The sequence below is a fragment of the Rhinoderma darwinii genome, chromosome 10 (assembly GCF_050947455.1).
Source record: "Rhinoderma darwinii isolate aRhiDar2 chromosome 10, aRhiDar2.hap1, whole genome shotgun sequence".
Taxonomy (NCBI): domain Eukaryota; kingdom Metazoa; phylum Chordata; class Amphibia; order Anura; family Rhinodermatidae; genus Rhinoderma; species Rhinoderma darwinii.
The window spans coordinates 93,837,092-93,853,836 of record NC_134696.1 but is presented as its reverse complement, the minus strand read 5'-3'; the positions used below and the strand labels follow the sequence as shown (position 1 = coordinate 93,853,836).

At 48.7% G+C, this 16,745-nt stretch overlaps 1 protein-coding gene across 5 annotated transcripts in view; it reads right to left on the bottom strand.

The window, feature by feature from the left end:
- CIC (capicua transcriptional repressor) overlaps positions 1–16,745 on the bottom strand; it is a 77,067-nt gene that overhangs the window by 4,110 nt on the left and 56,212 nt on the right. For all 5 annotated transcript variants that reach the window (XM_075840313.1, XM_075840312.1, XM_075840310.1 and 2 more), the window contains exons 3-17: positions 12,392–12,541; positions 12,095–12,302; positions 11,179–11,308; positions 10,514–10,696; positions 9,934–10,099; positions 9,626–9,825; positions 5,920–6,148; positions 5,723–5,820; positions 4,481–5,636; positions 4,188–4,393; positions 3,542–3,711; positions 2,798–2,982; positions 2,334–2,621; positions 941–1,130; positions 171–447 (exon numbers count right to left, since the gene is read on the bottom strand). In XM_075840313.1, the coding sequence (XP_075696428.1) occupies positions 171–447; positions 941–1,130; positions 2,334–2,621; positions 2,798–2,982; positions 3,542–3,711; positions 4,188–4,393; positions 4,481–5,636; positions 5,723–5,820; positions 5,920–6,148; positions 9,626–9,825; positions 9,934–10,099; positions 10,514–10,696; positions 11,179–11,308; positions 12,095–12,302; positions 12,392–12,541 (3,836 nt within the window). The remainder of the gene's footprint in view (positions 1–170; positions 448–940; positions 1,131–2,333; positions 2,622–2,797; positions 2,983–3,541; positions 3,712–4,187; positions 4,394–4,480; positions 5,637–5,722; positions 5,821–5,919; positions 6,149–9,625; positions 9,826–9,933; positions 10,100–10,513; positions 10,697–11,178; positions 11,309–12,094; positions 12,303–12,391; positions 12,542–16,745) is intronic.

Below are 16,745 nucleotides of genomic sequence, written 5' to 3'. Positions count from 1 at the left end.
AGCCTCAGTGACAAGTACTACTTTTTGAAGGGGAAGGAGGCTCTGCTGAGGAAAGATGGCTGCCCTACCGGGAACACGTGATATTTAATAAACCACAGAACTCTCTTCATTCCAATGAGACTTGTGCAGGTTTTCCATTCAATATCCTCAGATCAAACACCACAACTTACCACTGGCTCCTTCTTGACAGTAGGTGACGGTGGGGGTTCCCTTTTGACCTCAGACATCCCCGAGGCTCCACTCTGTAAAGGGGATCCAGCCGGCTTCTCCTCGGCTACGCTTTTTGCCCACATGTCTCGTGACGATCGATCTTCTGCCGCAGGTAACCTTGGCTTCCCTGGCGCCAGATCTCGAGGAGGAGCGGCAGGAAAGGCGCTGGACGAGGCAGATGACTGTTCTGTCGAAGCTTCTCGAACAATGGACGTCCCTCGAGACTCTGACGTGTACCTAACACAGACATATTGTAAGGAGTGACGAACGTCTGCAGGAAACATCGCAAAGGCGGCGACCCCCAGAGAAAGATTCCCTCGTTACTCTGGGATACCAAATATACTCTACACACACACAATAAATGGAGGCTTCTGGGGTCCCGGTCCTCCAAAGATAATACCAAGCGGCTGTAATAGCCCAACTTGCCCTTCTCCAGTCATCCTCATGACGCTGGGTCTTCTTAAAAATCCCAAATCATAGGCCCTCTACTGTAGATTCCCTAATAGAGTCGGCTTATGAGGCTCTTGTCCCCGTACGTATAGCACATTATGCACCCTACTACCCCTCTACTTGCAGCTCCCCCAGAGAGATGGTCCACATTGAGTGGCCATGTCCCAGAATAGTCCGACTTTGGTCCAGGATTAACGTCGTCATCCATGGAGACCACGGTGTCGCCCTCTTACATTATGAAATAAATCTTCAAGAATCCCTCCCTCTGTAAGTTTCTTACTTTGGTTCAGGTGTCTCTACACGTGGTGGCAGAGGGGCAGGGCGGGCAGCAGAGCGCACACATGGTGAAGGGGAGGTGGCCTCATATGACCCCACTGGGATATTGGCGATGGTGGCCTTCACTTTCTGAGGCGGCTTTGGGAGGTTTCGTTGTAGCTTTGGGGTCACAAGACTGAACGTAACCGAGGAGGCTGCAATAGAGACAGAAGAAGTTTGGTAATTATTATCATACACAGATTTATGCAATATTCATTCAAACGTGTGGGAGGAAACCAGGTACGGGATCCGGGCAGTGGGGGAACCGAGCGCCACCGGAGAGTATATGGCCAAGTCGGAAAAAAACCCCACTTTTTTTAAGTAGGTTCACCTAAAGTGCACCAAAAGTTTTTAATACACATTGGCATTGAGGCAAGTTTATTCACTAATATGGAACCATCACACATTGAGGTTTCTGTACAGGTGCTGATGTAAAAGTGACACTTTCCCAGAATGCAAATCACCAGAGCAAGCTTTGTGCAGACACTAAAGCAGAATGCTGGGAGATTTTAGCTCTGAAGCCTACAGAATTGTGAATGCAGCTCTGGAGTATAATACAGGATGTAACTCAGGATCAGTACAGGATAAGTAATGTAATGTATGTACACAGTGACTTCACCAGCAGAATAGTGAGTGCAGCTCTGGAGTATAATACAGGATGTAACTCAGGATCAGTACAGGATAAGTAATGTAATGTATGTACACAGTGACACCACCAGCAGAATAGTGAGTGCAGCTCTGGAGTATAATACAGGATGTAACTCAGGATCAGTACAGGATAAGTAATGTAATGTATGTACACAGTGACTCCACCAGCAGAATAGTGAGTGCAGCTCTGGAGTATAATACAGGATGTAACTCAGGATCAGTACAGGATAAGTAATGTAATGTATGTACACAGTGACTCCACCAGCAGAATAGTGAGTGCAGCTCTGGAGTATAATACAGGATGTAACTCAGGATCAGTACAGGATAAGTAATGCATGTACACAGTGACTCCACCAGCAGAATAGTGAGTGCAGCTCTGGAGTATAATACAGGATGTAACTCAGGATCAGTACAGGATAAGTAATGTATGTACACAGTGACTCCACCAGCAGAATAGTGAGTGCAGCTCTGGAGTATAATACAGGATGTAACTCAGGATCAGTACAAGACAAGTAATAAAATGTATTTACTAAGTCACTCAATTTTTCATGTTGATCAATTATATGTAACAAAGATAATGGTCAAATCTGAACACACACTTTAAACTTCACTTAAAATAAAAAAAGTTAGACAGAACATCAAAAACAGTAAATCATATCTGAGAAAGAAATAAAATGAGGTGCAGTCGCACAATGTTTTAAAAAACCTACCAGTGACCGTTGTGACATGTGCGGAGCTCCCCCCTGTGGATGGCGCGCTGATTGTCGGTGGAGATGTGATGGCTTTAGGCAGTATGGTGGTAGGTGCAGTGGGCACAACGCCTGTGCTTGCCACAGTGTACACCAGGTTTTGTGCAGAAGTAGCTGGCATAGTCAGTGTGTTGGACCCAACTGAGGGATATATTGCCGTTAAGACCTGGCCACTGCTGCTCGGGGGCACAGGCGGCGTGGAGGCCGGAGACATTCCTACCTGCCCGGGGGCAAGAATTTGGCTTTGTCCTTGGATAAAGACAAAAGAATCAAGTTTATTATTAATAACACAACTGAGACCAAGCAGACAAAAAAATAAATACAGAGGCATCTACAAGGGTAAGGTCATGAGATCTTCACAGGTACAGAGTCCTGGATATGGCTTCTCCCATGCATTATAGCTATATAATAACCTTGTATCTTACCTGCTAGCAGCGGCTGCACGATGGTCTGACCACTTGGATTTATGGTGGTAAAGCCAAGAGCCATGGAGCCCGCCGCAAGGGTCGTGTGTACACAGGGGGCCGTGCCTGGTGCTGCAGCCTGGGAGTACGAGCTGGTGGTCACCAAAGGTAGTGTGGGGCCGGCCGCAGAGGGCACGTAAGTGATCCTGACCGAGAGAGAGAATTCTGGATGAGAAGCAGGCCTTGAGGAATTCTGTACTAAAAGGGGGGTTTCCAAGTTAAAAAAGTAAAAAATGGCTGCTTTCTTCCAAAAACAGATACACACCCGTTGGGTTGTGTCTGGTATTGCAGCTTGGCCTTATTGAACTGAATGAAGCGGAGTTGCAATACCACACACAAACTGAGAACAGGTGCGGCGCTGTTTTTGGAAGAAGGTAGTTAGATTTATATTTAGAGGGGTTGTCCAGGAAAAAACATCTCCAGGGCTTCATTTAAGTCAGTGGGATTCTGTATTCGGCTGGCTTATCTGAACCTACAAAGGGTAAATTTGTTTTTGGCTTCAGGAAAGGGGTTAGGGTCTTTCCGTTGAGGGGTTCCGTCAGAGGTTTCGGTCGGGAGAACCCCTCAACGGAAACCTTAGCTTCCGTTTGCATCACCAATGATATCAATGGCGACGGAAACGTTGCTATTGGTTTCCGTTTGTCACCGTTCCGTCAGCTTTCCGTTTTTTTGACGGAATCAATAGCGCTTATTTCATGTCTTTACCGAGTAGAAGGTAATAGGATTTTCTGTGGTTGAGAAGTCGCTGCCACAACAGTCGCGGTAGTCATGGTGACAGGAATAGCACTCTGGAGTGTTGAATCAACTGGGGGCACTAAGGCACTCTGGGCTGGAGCGAGCGGTTGCACCACGGGCATTGGAGTGATCTGAATAATCTGAAAAGTAAAGAAGAACAGGATAAGGAGAGAAGACTATGGAAGGAAACAGAACAAAGTAGAGAATCAAAGGGAAACCCCAAAAACCCAAACACTGTCCTATTCTAGACCGTTGTTTCGATGTCAAATGGGGCAGAAGACAGCGGCGCAGCACATGGCGGTAACCAAGTCCTACGTATTCAGTGGTGTGAAATATTATGTCATTGATATATGTGAGAAAATCACACAGGTGAAGTCTGGGATCTGTGACCACCACAGATAAAGGAAAAAAAGGGGCTCTATTTCCGTTTGGCAATTGACAATATCAGCGGCGATCCAAAACTTGTCATATGTATCTATAACATAACAATTCACTTTGACTGGAGTTCCCCTTTAAATCTGACCACGCACATTCATGGCTGAGCACAACAGCCTTGAAAGAAAACGGATCAGCAATCAAAAATGAAAGCAGAAGGGGCATGCTGTCTGACGCGCACCTTGTTGGCGGGCTGGGCGCCGTTCTGCAGGGGGAAGGGAGAGGTTACTAGTGGTAGTTGTGTTGCAGGGCCGGTCCGCACAGTCACGTGAGGCGCGGTCACAGGGACGAGCATCTTGCCATGAACTGGAGTACTGGGTGACAGGATTCCTGGACCGGGCAGCAGCTGCGCACCACCTGGTGAAGGCGCTGGAGAAATAGACTGGGCTGTGAACGAGAAGAGACAGAATAAGGGCACCGAAGAGGGATGGATAAATAAAAATACAAGAGGGCAGGTTTGTTACGGTAACTTACCTTTGCCGGCCGCGGACATAATACCGAGCGATGGGCTGGCAGCAGGGCCAGGCTGGACGATCGGAACGCCTTGAGGGGTGGCAATCACCTTAGCATTTCCAGGTGGAAGAGTGAACTGGATGCCCCCTGGCAATTGCTGTGGTATTGTGGGTAATATATACTGCACTTGAGTGATACTACCCCGTTTGCCGGACGCTGCAGGAAGCAGTTGTTGCGGCTGAAGGATTCCCAGAGGCAGAGCTCCATTAGGACTACCCGCAGGATTCTGGGTAATAAACTGCAGAGCGGTGACGGGAGCGGGTCCTGCGCCGTTTCCAGAACTGGGAGCAGGCTGTCCGTAGCTAGGCGCCCCTACCAGGAGGTTAGTCACTAGCCCACCTGCTGGTTTTGCCTGTGGATGAGGGGAAGATGCCGGAGACGTCAGGTGCTGCACTGGTTTCCGGTCATGAGCATACACCACTCCGATGCCCACTGGGGAAGCAGGTATACGGCCCTCGTATAACTCACTGCTGCTGCCGGTCCTGTTTACCGGCAATGGTTTGCTTGCTATGGGCACGGGTGTACTGCTTACTGGTTTTAACACATTCGTCACCACTGTGGAAGCCGGTTTAAAGCTGGAGGGAAAGACTCCAAGACCTTGTGGCCCGGACACCAGTACGGTCCCTAATGTGGATACAATGGAGCGGCTGTCCAGCATCCCCCGCTGCACGTCATACGGTCGGGGTATTGAGGAATACAAAGTGTTTGAGGGGTTTGGTGAAGCTAAACTGGGCAGAACAATAGTCTGGTGCGCACTACAAGAGATGACGGACTGAGCGGTGTAGTGACTAACAGGAGGGGCGGCCTCCCCTATAACCTTCTGCCCCCCACTTTCTATGCTGCGCTTCCTCTTGTAGCTGGCCGCGGGGTCCACCATGGTAAAACGCACTTCGGGAGGCCTTTTTGCTTGGTGCTGGGTGGGCTGACGAGGAGGGGGTTTGGCAGGAGGAAGTGGAGGATACCCACGAGGGAAAGAGGCTGGTGGGTGATCGCTGGGCTTGGGCGACTGAACCACAGTCACAGGTCTATCAGATTTCAAGTCCTCAGAGGAAAGTGGAAAGTTCCCAGAAAGGGATGAGGAACGAATAACCGGTGAGAAGACCCTTTGTGCAGCGCGCTGGAGAAACAGCAAAGATGAGGTTAAATCACAGTTATGACAATATAAAAAGCAAAGGATTCTGGGAAAATGGTTGTGCCGTTCACCTTGCCTTCCGCCTCGTCTCCAGAAACGCCCTCGCTTTCGCTGTCCGTGACTCGTTCCTTACATTTCAAGTCTATGTCTGCGCAGCCGAATCCGTCATCTACCGCGGAGGAGATCGATCAGGAAAAATAATGAAAAGATCGTCTAAGTGGTGACGCATCTAAGGTGAGACCGCGGACCATGTCGTTCTAGAACTTACCGATAACGTCATCGTCCCCTTCTTCCTCACAGATGACCATCCTCTCCTCGTCGCTGGTCATGTCCTCGCTGGCGGTGCGTGAAGGGCGGTAGGGTCCCGGGAGGGGTGGACAGGTGCGGGACGTTGGGCAAGCAGAACTCTCACTGTGTGTAGGCATGGGGAATGCCGTGGGCTCTGGGCCGCCAAATGCTGCCTTCTGATTGGAGTATGGAGAACGACTTGAGCACACCTGTGAACAATCACCACGGTTGCAGTATATGACTACACGTATAGACTCGGCTATTAGGGTATCTCCGGATTGAATAAATGCCTTTAATTTCTCAGAGTGTAAGAGAAATCTTAAATGAACACTAACTTATCCAACAACTGACGCTAAACTAATAGTAAACCTGACATAGATCAACATTGTAATTTACTTACTGTTAAAATGTAGTTTTATGCATGTAAATTCTGTGTAAAGTTACTACCACTAGGTGGCTCCCTTCCTGTAATCTGCGGTCCACCCCCTGTTGTCAAGCAAAGTCTGTCCCTAGTTACAGGAGCAGAGGAGACAGACTAAAGACACACCTCCCAACAAGTATCACAAAGAGGGACAACCGTTCCGGCGCTGGCAGCAATTTATTTTCTTTTAAGCCACGCCTCTAATCCCACCCAATCCCCGGCCATACACACCTGGCTCAGCCGACAGTATCATGCTCCCATAGTGCCTCCCACACAGTATAATGCCCACACAGATGCCCCCACACAGTATAATGCCCACACAGATGCCCCCACACAGTATAATGCCCACACAGATGCCCCCATACAGTATAATGCCCCAACAAATTCCCCCATACAGCATAATGCCCCCTTAGCTGCCCCTAGTGCCAGTGCCCTTGTAGATAGTGACAGTGCCCATGTACAGAGCGCCAGTGTTCCCTGTAGATAGCGCCCCTATATAGTGCCAGTGTCCACGTAGATAGTGCCCACCCCCTTGTAAATAGCGCTATTGGGACTCCCTCTAGGAGAAAAATCTCTAGCCAGAGCATAGGGCGGGGATGCCACTCCTAGAGGGAAGCCCTGATATCACTGTCCATATATGGACAGTGACATCAGTGGCTATTCCTTGAGCGGAATCCCAGTCGCCGACTGTGGCCGGGGATTCCGCTCCATGAGGAGCACCTGACGTCAATGTCTATATATGGACAGTGACTTCAGGGGTTTCTTCTAGGAGCGGAATCCCCGGCCAGATCATCGGCAACGGGGATACCGCTCAAGGAATAGCCACTGACGTCACTGTTCATATAAGGACAGAAACATCAAGGGCTTCCCCCGAGCACAGCGCTTAAAGTACGTTGTGCCAGGGGAGTCCTCGGTGAGCAGAGGAGCTCCCTCTGCTCCTCCGCTCTGAACTAATTCTGAAGCAGGGAGCTGATGGTTCCCTGCTTCAGAATTGGGTTCAACTGTATCTACGTCCTGAGGACGCAGATACAGTTGACAGCAGGACAACTGTACACCGTTGACAGCGGAACACCGCCCGTAATCCGGTACTGTCCCGCTGAATCCGGGATGGTTGGGAGGTAGGCTATAGGAAGTAGTCCTGGGAGCAGAGAGGGAGTGAGTCAGCAACAGACATGCTGCATACGAGTCCACGGCGAGGGGGAGAAGCAGCAGACGAGTGAGAAAGGCACAGACTACTATTAAGATTTCTATGTCACCCCAGTGCTGGATTCCCAGCTACACTACTATATATGTGATAGATAAAGATGAGAGCAGGATTCTCCTCTTCTATGTGTGCAGTGTATAGAAGACATGATAGAAATTAGGCTCTGACCACAAGCTAAAAAAAAACTAAAAGAAAATCCTGAGCACTAGAGATAACCTGCAGAGGTGAAAACTGCTAAATAATGCAGAATACAAGTCATAAAACAGCCAGAAATAATGTTATTCCTCATGTACACACACATGACAGCTTATTCTGAAAATTCACCTGAAAAGTTAGGTGCGCTTTAATTTGAGAATACAGAATCCCATACACTTCTAATAGCCAACAACTATCCCCCATGACACTAGACACAAAGCAACAGCTTCTCTCCTGCGGGAACAAAGGATCAGGCATGTTAAAGAGCCAACATGCCCAAACCTTCTTTCTCCCGACATCGGCTATTGGGTGGAGGGGGGTTTGAAACATCTCCATACATATTAGATAGACAAAATCGGCAGGCTTGGCCGACCTTCGTCCCATGTGTATGGGCACTCAGTCTGAATATGTCCTCCTGGGCCCTCAGTTTGGGTTTAATCATTAGTATAACAGAAGCATAGACTTCAGAACACAGATTTCATGTCAATGGTCCCGCTGGATCTTCATGTTCTTGTACACCGCAGAGCTACGTGTATTAATAAGGAGACAGTAACCTTGATAATCAACTATTAACCCTTACTAGCCCAGACAGTTTTCAGAAAGTTTACACATTCTGAACCCTTTTTCTCCCTGCAATGTCCAGCAGAGGACAGACTTCTTTACTGTAAGAGCAGAGAAAGTCACTTCAACAACCGGCTTTCGCAGGCATGGCTGGCTCTTTATTTTTTTTTGCCTTCCTCTGGATCAACAAGTGTAAAATAGAATTGATGTATTCTTTATCTCTCATGGTATTCAGGTTTCAGCAAATAAAGGTTATTCTTCATATAATAAAAAAGTTATACAACTATTTTCAAGATCTCTGCTTGCGGTCATTCAATAGGAACACTCATTGTTTACTTCCAGTGGTTATAGATCTGTCCTGGTCATGTGATGGACACACAGGTGCACGGCTCGTTACTGACTGTTCTCTGATAACTGCACTGTAACGAGCTGTGCACCTGTGTGTCCATCACATGATCAGGAAAGATTTTTATGAACGGGAAGTAAATAATGACGGTTACCATTTAATGACAGCAAGCAGAGCTCTTGAAAGTATGGTACAAAAAGTATATTACAAAAGTTGTAAAAAAATTTTTTTATTAAAAGCATAAATAACCTTTCTCTGCTGAAATTAGAATGCCCCTTTTAGGACTTTCGAAAAAAAAAAAAAAATAGTCACCGCTTCAGCCAATCAGTGACCTCAGCAATCACGTGCTTTACTACTTGCATCAGCGTGCAGTGACGGGAGCCATGATGTCCGTAGTACGGCACGGGGACCGCTGTGGCCACCGATTGGCTGCAGCAATCACGTGCCTGCCGCTTGTAAACAAAAACCGGAAAACTGCCGGAGTGTCTGCGCTGGATCGGCAGGGCGATCAGAGAGGTGAGTATTGTTTTTTGGTTTTTTTTATTAGCAATTGCTGCTGTTTTTTTTTTTTATTCCCAGAAGTCTGATACCCCCTTAAATACATTGCGCTATCGGAAAAGTGTAGGGGTTGCAGGGGGACATTGCATGGCAGGACCATGGCTGATCAATAGCTGCAGCCCGGATGTCCACATCTCTGAAACATCTTCGCTCAGAATAGATCCATGACTGCCCCTCTAGTCTAGCAGACTAGACTATATTACAGGGGTTGTCTCCATAATGGCGTATCGCTGGGATATACCACCGGGTGTCCAATTGGTGGGGGTCAGATTGCTGTGACTGCTGCCTGATCTTCCGGCCCCCCAACGATTGGACATTGATAGGCTTACCTGGCGCTATGCCAGTACTGTGACAACCCCTTTAAGTACCGGCAATGAATGCAATAAGAGGCTGACGTTTACCTGCTTCAGTTCCTGCAGAGCCTGGCTGTCCTCGCGGTGCTCTATGCTCTGCACAGCACTGTGGGAAAACGCCCGGGGTCGAGAGATTTGGGTTGCAGCAGTAGAGGGAGTGGCGAGGCGATCGCTTGCTGCCATGCTGGACGAGAGAGCCCCAAGCTTTGACTCCAGCAGCAGACCAGATGGAGTTACATCTGAGGAAACTTAAAAAAAACAGAGGAAGGATTTACTAAAATGAAATTACAATCTCTACCACACGGGGGCAGACTACAGTTCTATCCCTTATAAGACTACCGCTGGATCGGTCTCACCTCCGGCGGCGGCTGTGGTGCCAGTCTCAGACATACTCCTTTCTCTCATCTCTTTGGGCACACCCCAGGGCCCGGGCATCACCTGCTTGACATCGGAGCTGGACTTCTTACGGTCTTTGTTGCACCACTTCCAGTCCGGGTGCGCCTTGAAATGGGCTTCTTTTACCTGCCATAAAGAAACCATGAAATTATACCCAACATCACGCATGAAAAAATTCCTTTTAACGGCTATATTCTTGCCGTCCAAAGTGGTGAAACCCCCAACAAAATGTGGCAGGTGTGAATACAGCCTTAGTCTAACAGCTACAACTTTTTGTTGGGTGTTTGATCACTCGATCAGCTGGACTTAAACCCCCGCCGTAAATATGGACCAGGACCATCCACTGTAAATCTACAGCAAACGGTACTTAAGTGGTTAAAGGTTTTTTTGCAAATAGACTTATGGCATGTTAAGGGTACGTACACACGCGGCAAAGATCTGCAGAAAAGAGGTTCTGCAGCAGGTGTATAGGATTAGTCACTCCCCATTTGAGCCTTATTCACCAGTCACCTCATCCCAATAATTAGGTATTATCCGTACCTGGAAGGCCAGATCATGATACTTCTGCTTCTCCTTGGTCCCCAGAGCATACCACCACTCGCCTAAGATCTTGCTGACCGTGCGGTTGTCCTGATTTGGATGGCGCTGGTGCACCAGGGCCCGGTGACGTTTGCTGAATATCATGAACGCGTTCATGGGACGGCGAATATGATCCTTCTCCCGCTGTGCAAGACAAAAGAAAGGTCACAGGTGATACATGGAAGGATCTCATCTCCACATACGTGTCTGATAGGTTGGGGCGGTCACACCTTTGGAGAGAACAGGAGGTCCCCTGACACTCGGTGACGGCTGCCTCAACCCCAGACAAAATGGAGAGTAGCGAATGCGCACGGTTCTCTCCATTCAAGTCTATAGGAGTTTTTCAAAGAGCCGACATGTCACTGGACCCTTTATAAAAACATAAGCTGAACTCTGATTGGCCAATATGGGCCCATGTCACGGTCATATTGCGTTTTGTGACGCAGGAAAGAAACGCGACTGCGTTGAAAGACGTACCAAAACGTGCCGTTTTTGGATGCGGTTTTAGCTGTAACATCTGAATAGACCCCAAGACAACTTCTTATACATAATTGGACGTAAGAGTTTACGAGATCAGTAAAATCTGATCATCATTATCTGGATCTATCAACATATTCCCAGGATACCTTATTAGGGCTCCGCCCATCTTTCTCGGAGGAGGAGTCTCTCTCTTTTGGAAGGGCACTGAGAGACTGGGTCCTGCGTTTCCCACAATGCAACTGCAGCGGTATCTCAGAGGGCCCAATAGTAAAAAATCTGCCGGAGAAAGAGAAGCGATCATTTATTTTTTTTTACATGGGACTTTATAAGACTTTCCCCAACACAAAACAGACCTCGAAACAATAGAATATTTACCGTCACAATTCCGCTGCCGGTCCGACGTGTATATACAAAAGCCTGCAGTGACGTTGCGTCCATAGTGACAATGTCCTGCGACATTGATTGGACTAGGCGGCCGCATGATGTTACGTCACTATGAAAACAAGGTCGATGAGGCGGACTGTAAGGAACAAGAGCAGAATTTTGACGGTAAGTGAATGAAAACTTTTTCAATCCGGCATCTGATAATCCAGAAAATCTGGAAATACTTCACACTGGACTGCAGGATTATATGGAACCTCCCAGGACCAGCAGCAAATGACTTGGAGAATCAATTTAGTATATTTCTTGTTAACACATTATTTAGACCTTTCTTCTTGAAGGGCGTCCACCATGACGAGTGATGTCTGTACTTTTCTGTCCGATAATTCGGAACGTCTGATAACACGCCACCCGTCATGTCCCATTGATATCAGATTGAAGCACATTTTCTGTACCGATCTGGCCTATTTCGGGGTTTTGTCTGAATTTCCGGTGAAACCCCTTTAAAATGGTGGTCCGGACATTGTTTATTGATGGCCTATCCTTAGGATCGGTCATTAATATCAGATCGGTGGGGATCGGACTGCCGGCACCCCCGCGATCAGCTGAAGGGACCGCCGATGGAGAAACCTAAACCTGCGCCCTATATCCTACTCTGACCAGACATAATCCCCCACTCACGGGTCATCGTGGTCGCTCTCCGTCTCACTGTCCGCCCTCCGGTCCCCTGTAGTAACTTGCGTTGTGACCTCCTGGTGCTGGGACGGTCTCGCGGGCTCCTCGTTGGGTAGCTGGGGCACTGTATCGGTCAGGGTAACTCCACAGCGCTCATCTTCAATGATTGGCAAGGGCACAGCCTCGTTTGCCACGGATGCAGATTCGGGGGGCTCTGAGGAGCAGAATAAAATTAACCCTTGCTGTAAATCTCAGCGGATGCGCTTGAAATCAGCGGATGCGCTTGATGGGTAGGAGACGTACCTTTGCTCTGGCTGGCAGCCCCAGGGTGATTGACAGGCTGCTGCCCCTCGGTGGGCTGCACGGAAGAATCTGGTTGACTTGGAGCTAAAAAGGGGACCAGGGAATGCCAGGGAAAGACGGCAACCGACCTCGGCTCCACGTTAGTCCAGACTAAAAGGAAGAACAAACATGTAATCAATGTGACAGAATATAAGAATAATATCCAATACCTGGTGCCATTTCACTGAGCGGGCAAATATCTCTGCTGCCCGCACCAACCTGTGGTTTGGGAGAGCAGAATGAATAAATTTGATCCTCAAAATGCAAGACCCATCTGGAAATTTATAGGAACTCCTGGAATAAAAATGGACCACCCCTTTAAAATCAGAAAAGTTCTGCAACTTCCTAATATACTTTGCATTTCCATGGCTCGTCAAGAGCTCTGCTCGCAGGAACAACGGTTCTATTTGCTTACAGGAAGCAGAGATGTTGAAAATGACAAGAAATGGAAACACCAAAGTATATAAGAATGTTGCAGAACTTATCACCATCATTTACGTGTCCAGATCTTAATAGTTTTGGGCGGTAGGACCCTGCCCGTTGGCGCCCGTGCCCAGCACAGTGTAATATTTGGTGGGGCAGGGGGCACACCCTGCTACGTATAATCAGGAAGGTCTCCTTTGTTCTTGTTCCTGTTTTCTCAGACTTTCTGTGACCTTCCGTACAACCTCAGAGATGTGGGGGGAGAGGAGGGTCATGAGAGACGACAGAGGGGAGCGATACATCAGGCACAACCGAGGCCAAAGCACAATTTAAAGGGGCACTCTAGTTTTAAAGCCATATGGGATGACAGGTCTGCATACAGTACTCAAATGTATTGTATACCGGGACCTCATCGCTTTACCTGCATCCAGTGATACTAGACGATGACTGGAGAAAGTCCAATAGTCTGGCATTAACAGAAACATACAAAGTGTCAGCCCTGTGTGACGGGACTAATAGGAGGCACCCGGTACGATGTCAGATATGCCCCATATCCAAGTGTCAGCCCTGTGTGACGGGACTAATAGGAGGCACCCGGTACGATGTCAGATATGCCCCATATCCAAGTGTCAGCCCAGTGTGACGGGACTAATAGGAGGCACCCGGTACGATGTCAGATATGCCCCATATCCAAGTGTCAGCCCTGTGTGACGGGACTAATAGGAGGCACCCGGTACGATGTCAGATATGCCCCATATCCAAGTGTCAGCCCAGTGTGACGGGACTAATAGGAGGCACCCGGTACGATGTCAGATATGCCCCATATCCAAGTGTCAGCCCAGTGTGACGGGACTAATAGGAGGCACCCAGTACGATGTCAGATATCTCCCATATCCAAGTGTCAGCCCAGTGTGACGCGACTAATAGGAGGCACCCGGTACGATGTCAGATATGCCCCATATCCAAATGTCAGCCCAGTGTGACGGGACTAATAGGAGGCACCCGGTATGATGTCAGACATGCCCCATATCCAAATGTCAGCCCAGTGTGACGCGACTAATAGGAGGCACCCGGTACGATGTCAGATATGCCCCATATCCAAATGTCAGCCCAGTGTGACGGGACTAATAGGAGGCACCCGGTATGATGTCAGACATGCCCCATATCCAAATGTCAGCCCAGTGTGACGCGACTAATAGGAGGCACCCGGTACGATGTCAGACATGCCCCATATCCAAGTGTCAGCCCAGTGTGACGGGACTAATAGGAGGCACCCGGTACGATGTCAGATATGCCCCATATCCAAGTGTCAGCCCAGTGTGACGGGACTAATAGGAGGCACCCAGTACGATGTCAGATATCTCCCATATCCAAGTGTCAGCCCAGTGTGACGCGACTAATAGGAGGCACCCGGTACGATGTCAGATATGCCCCATATCCAAGTGTCAGCCCAGTGTGACGGGACTAATAGGAGGCACCCAGTACGATGTCAGATATCTCCCATATCCAAGTGTCAGCCCAGTGTGACGCGACTAATAGGAGGCACCCGGTACGATGTCAGATATGCCCCATATCCAAATGTCAGCCCAGTGTGACGGGACTAATAGGAGGCACCCGGTATGATGTCAGACATGCCCCATATCCAAATGTCAGCCCAGTGTGACGGGACTAATAGGAGGCACCCGGTATGATGTCAGACATGCCCCATATCCAAATGTCAGCCCAGTGTGACGCGACTAATAGGAGGCACCCGGTACGATGTCAGACATGCCTCATATCCAAGTGTCAGCCCAGTGTGATGGGACTAATAGGAGGCACCCGGTACGATGTCAGACATGCCCCATATCCAAGTGTCTCAGGTTTTGATCCACTTGCGTTCCCCAAACTTAAGTCCTGTGGAGTCGCTGACCCTCACTACACAGAAGGAGGTTCCCTAAACCAAGAAATAGCATACAGTACCCTCCAGGATAAAAGTCCTATCCCCAAAAAACACTATGTAGTTCCATTCACCCTCCTTTCTCTTACTGCTCTGCCTGTGTGTCTAGTATGTTTTCCATGAATCAGGAGGCTCAGGCTGAACAGAGTTCAATAAATCCGGAGAACCCCTTAAAACTCCAAAAGTATTTCCGTACCGCTGTATACAACCACCAAGTCCCTGTCAGTAAAGCATAAATCGCTGTGCAGTGAACAGTTCCATCAATTTTAATTTCTAAAATCAAGATCCCTGCTTGCGGTCAGTGAATGGAAATTGGTTTCTGCACTTTTTCTGTTTACTAGGGACGCTGCTTATCCAAACTGAAAGGCCTTAGTCAACATTTTAGAGATGCACGGGTCTGTACCGCAGACTCTGCCAAAATAAGATGACAGCAGCACACACAAGCCGTCTGCTACACTCCGTGCCAGAACGCTGCATGACATGAGGCGCGATCCACGATCTAAGAAGACAGCGCCATGCCGCCTGCATCCACAACGTACACACGACACCAACATTCATTACTACTATTCAGCATGTCACACACACCTACCCTGCTTTATATTCTAACCAGGACGATTTAAAGGGACACTAAACCTAAATAAAACTGCAACGTAGTAGAGCGAGCAGGATAAAGCAGCGGTCACGGGGGCAGGAATTCACTGGACTTTGTTAGTAGCTGAAAACAGGGAAATAGATTGTTTTGTAGCTGTACAGTAAATTACAAATTAATGTTGCTGTCCCTTTAAGAGATTTGGCTAGATGCAAGCACTGGCAGATCTTGCTGTTGGATCCTGGAACTGACCCTCATATTAAATCAAGGACTATATAGTCTTGGGTGGGGGACCAAAACCGAGGTAGATCCCCCCACCGATCACACAGCAATGGTCGTTTGTATTGCTGTAGGATCACAACCACCGGGGTGAACCCAATGCCTATCCTGGCGTCTGTGCCAGCTGCACAAACCGATGCCATTCCGCGCCATCTGACAGTCACATAAACTTCTCATTAGGCAACCGCATGAATAGCAATTCCCCAATATATCCCAACATGGAATTCTGACTTTACAAGGGGATGCGTGCTGGTATTACAAATGAATGGACGCCATTGCCCTACGAAGAGGTCAACAGGCGGTCATAAAACAGCCTTTATTCCGCTGATGGGCACATGAACAGGAATCTGGGCCCCCACTGGTAGAATATCAGCAAGGCGCCCGCATGTCCAAGCAGCAAGTTCAATATCGGAGTAACGTGATTGGGTCTATTTCCTATGTGAAATCTCTACCCATAACATATGGCAAGATGCCAACCACCACAGACATGATAAAACTTCTACCCGCCGGCTCGAGGTTAAAAAAATGTGGTTACGCTGGGATGGACGGGGTTAACCAATTGATTGATCAAGCCATAGCTCACTGCATGCATCAACATCCAGGAATCCTGTGGGCATAGACACAGCCCTGCTGCCCGCCTCTGCCCCCTCCCTTAGATGCACGACTTGAATAAATCATTTACAACCAGGGGCTGAACCAGGGAGCAAAATGTGGCAGGGAGGTGCGGGGGAGGCCGGTCCTCCCACTCACTCCCTGTGCTGAGCCCATACCCATCTACACACAACCGCTGCTGCGCTGACCCAGATCTGCTGTGCAAACAGCAACAAGTCCCTACTATAGAGCGCTACAGCCCAGAGGAGCCTCCGCGGGCACTGCCCATGTCACCCAGCACTGGTAGTACATAGCCAAAGACACCTGTAGAACATAGTGATGGGTAAGGAGGTAACTAACCAAACATGCTGAGGCCGCGGGCATTGGGTGTCCTCTCTGATGAGAACATGCTGGGCATAGGTTGGTCACGATGCCCTGGGAGCAGTCACTGACATCTCATGTGTGCAGTCCTATCAGGCTGCCCATGCCCTTCTCTC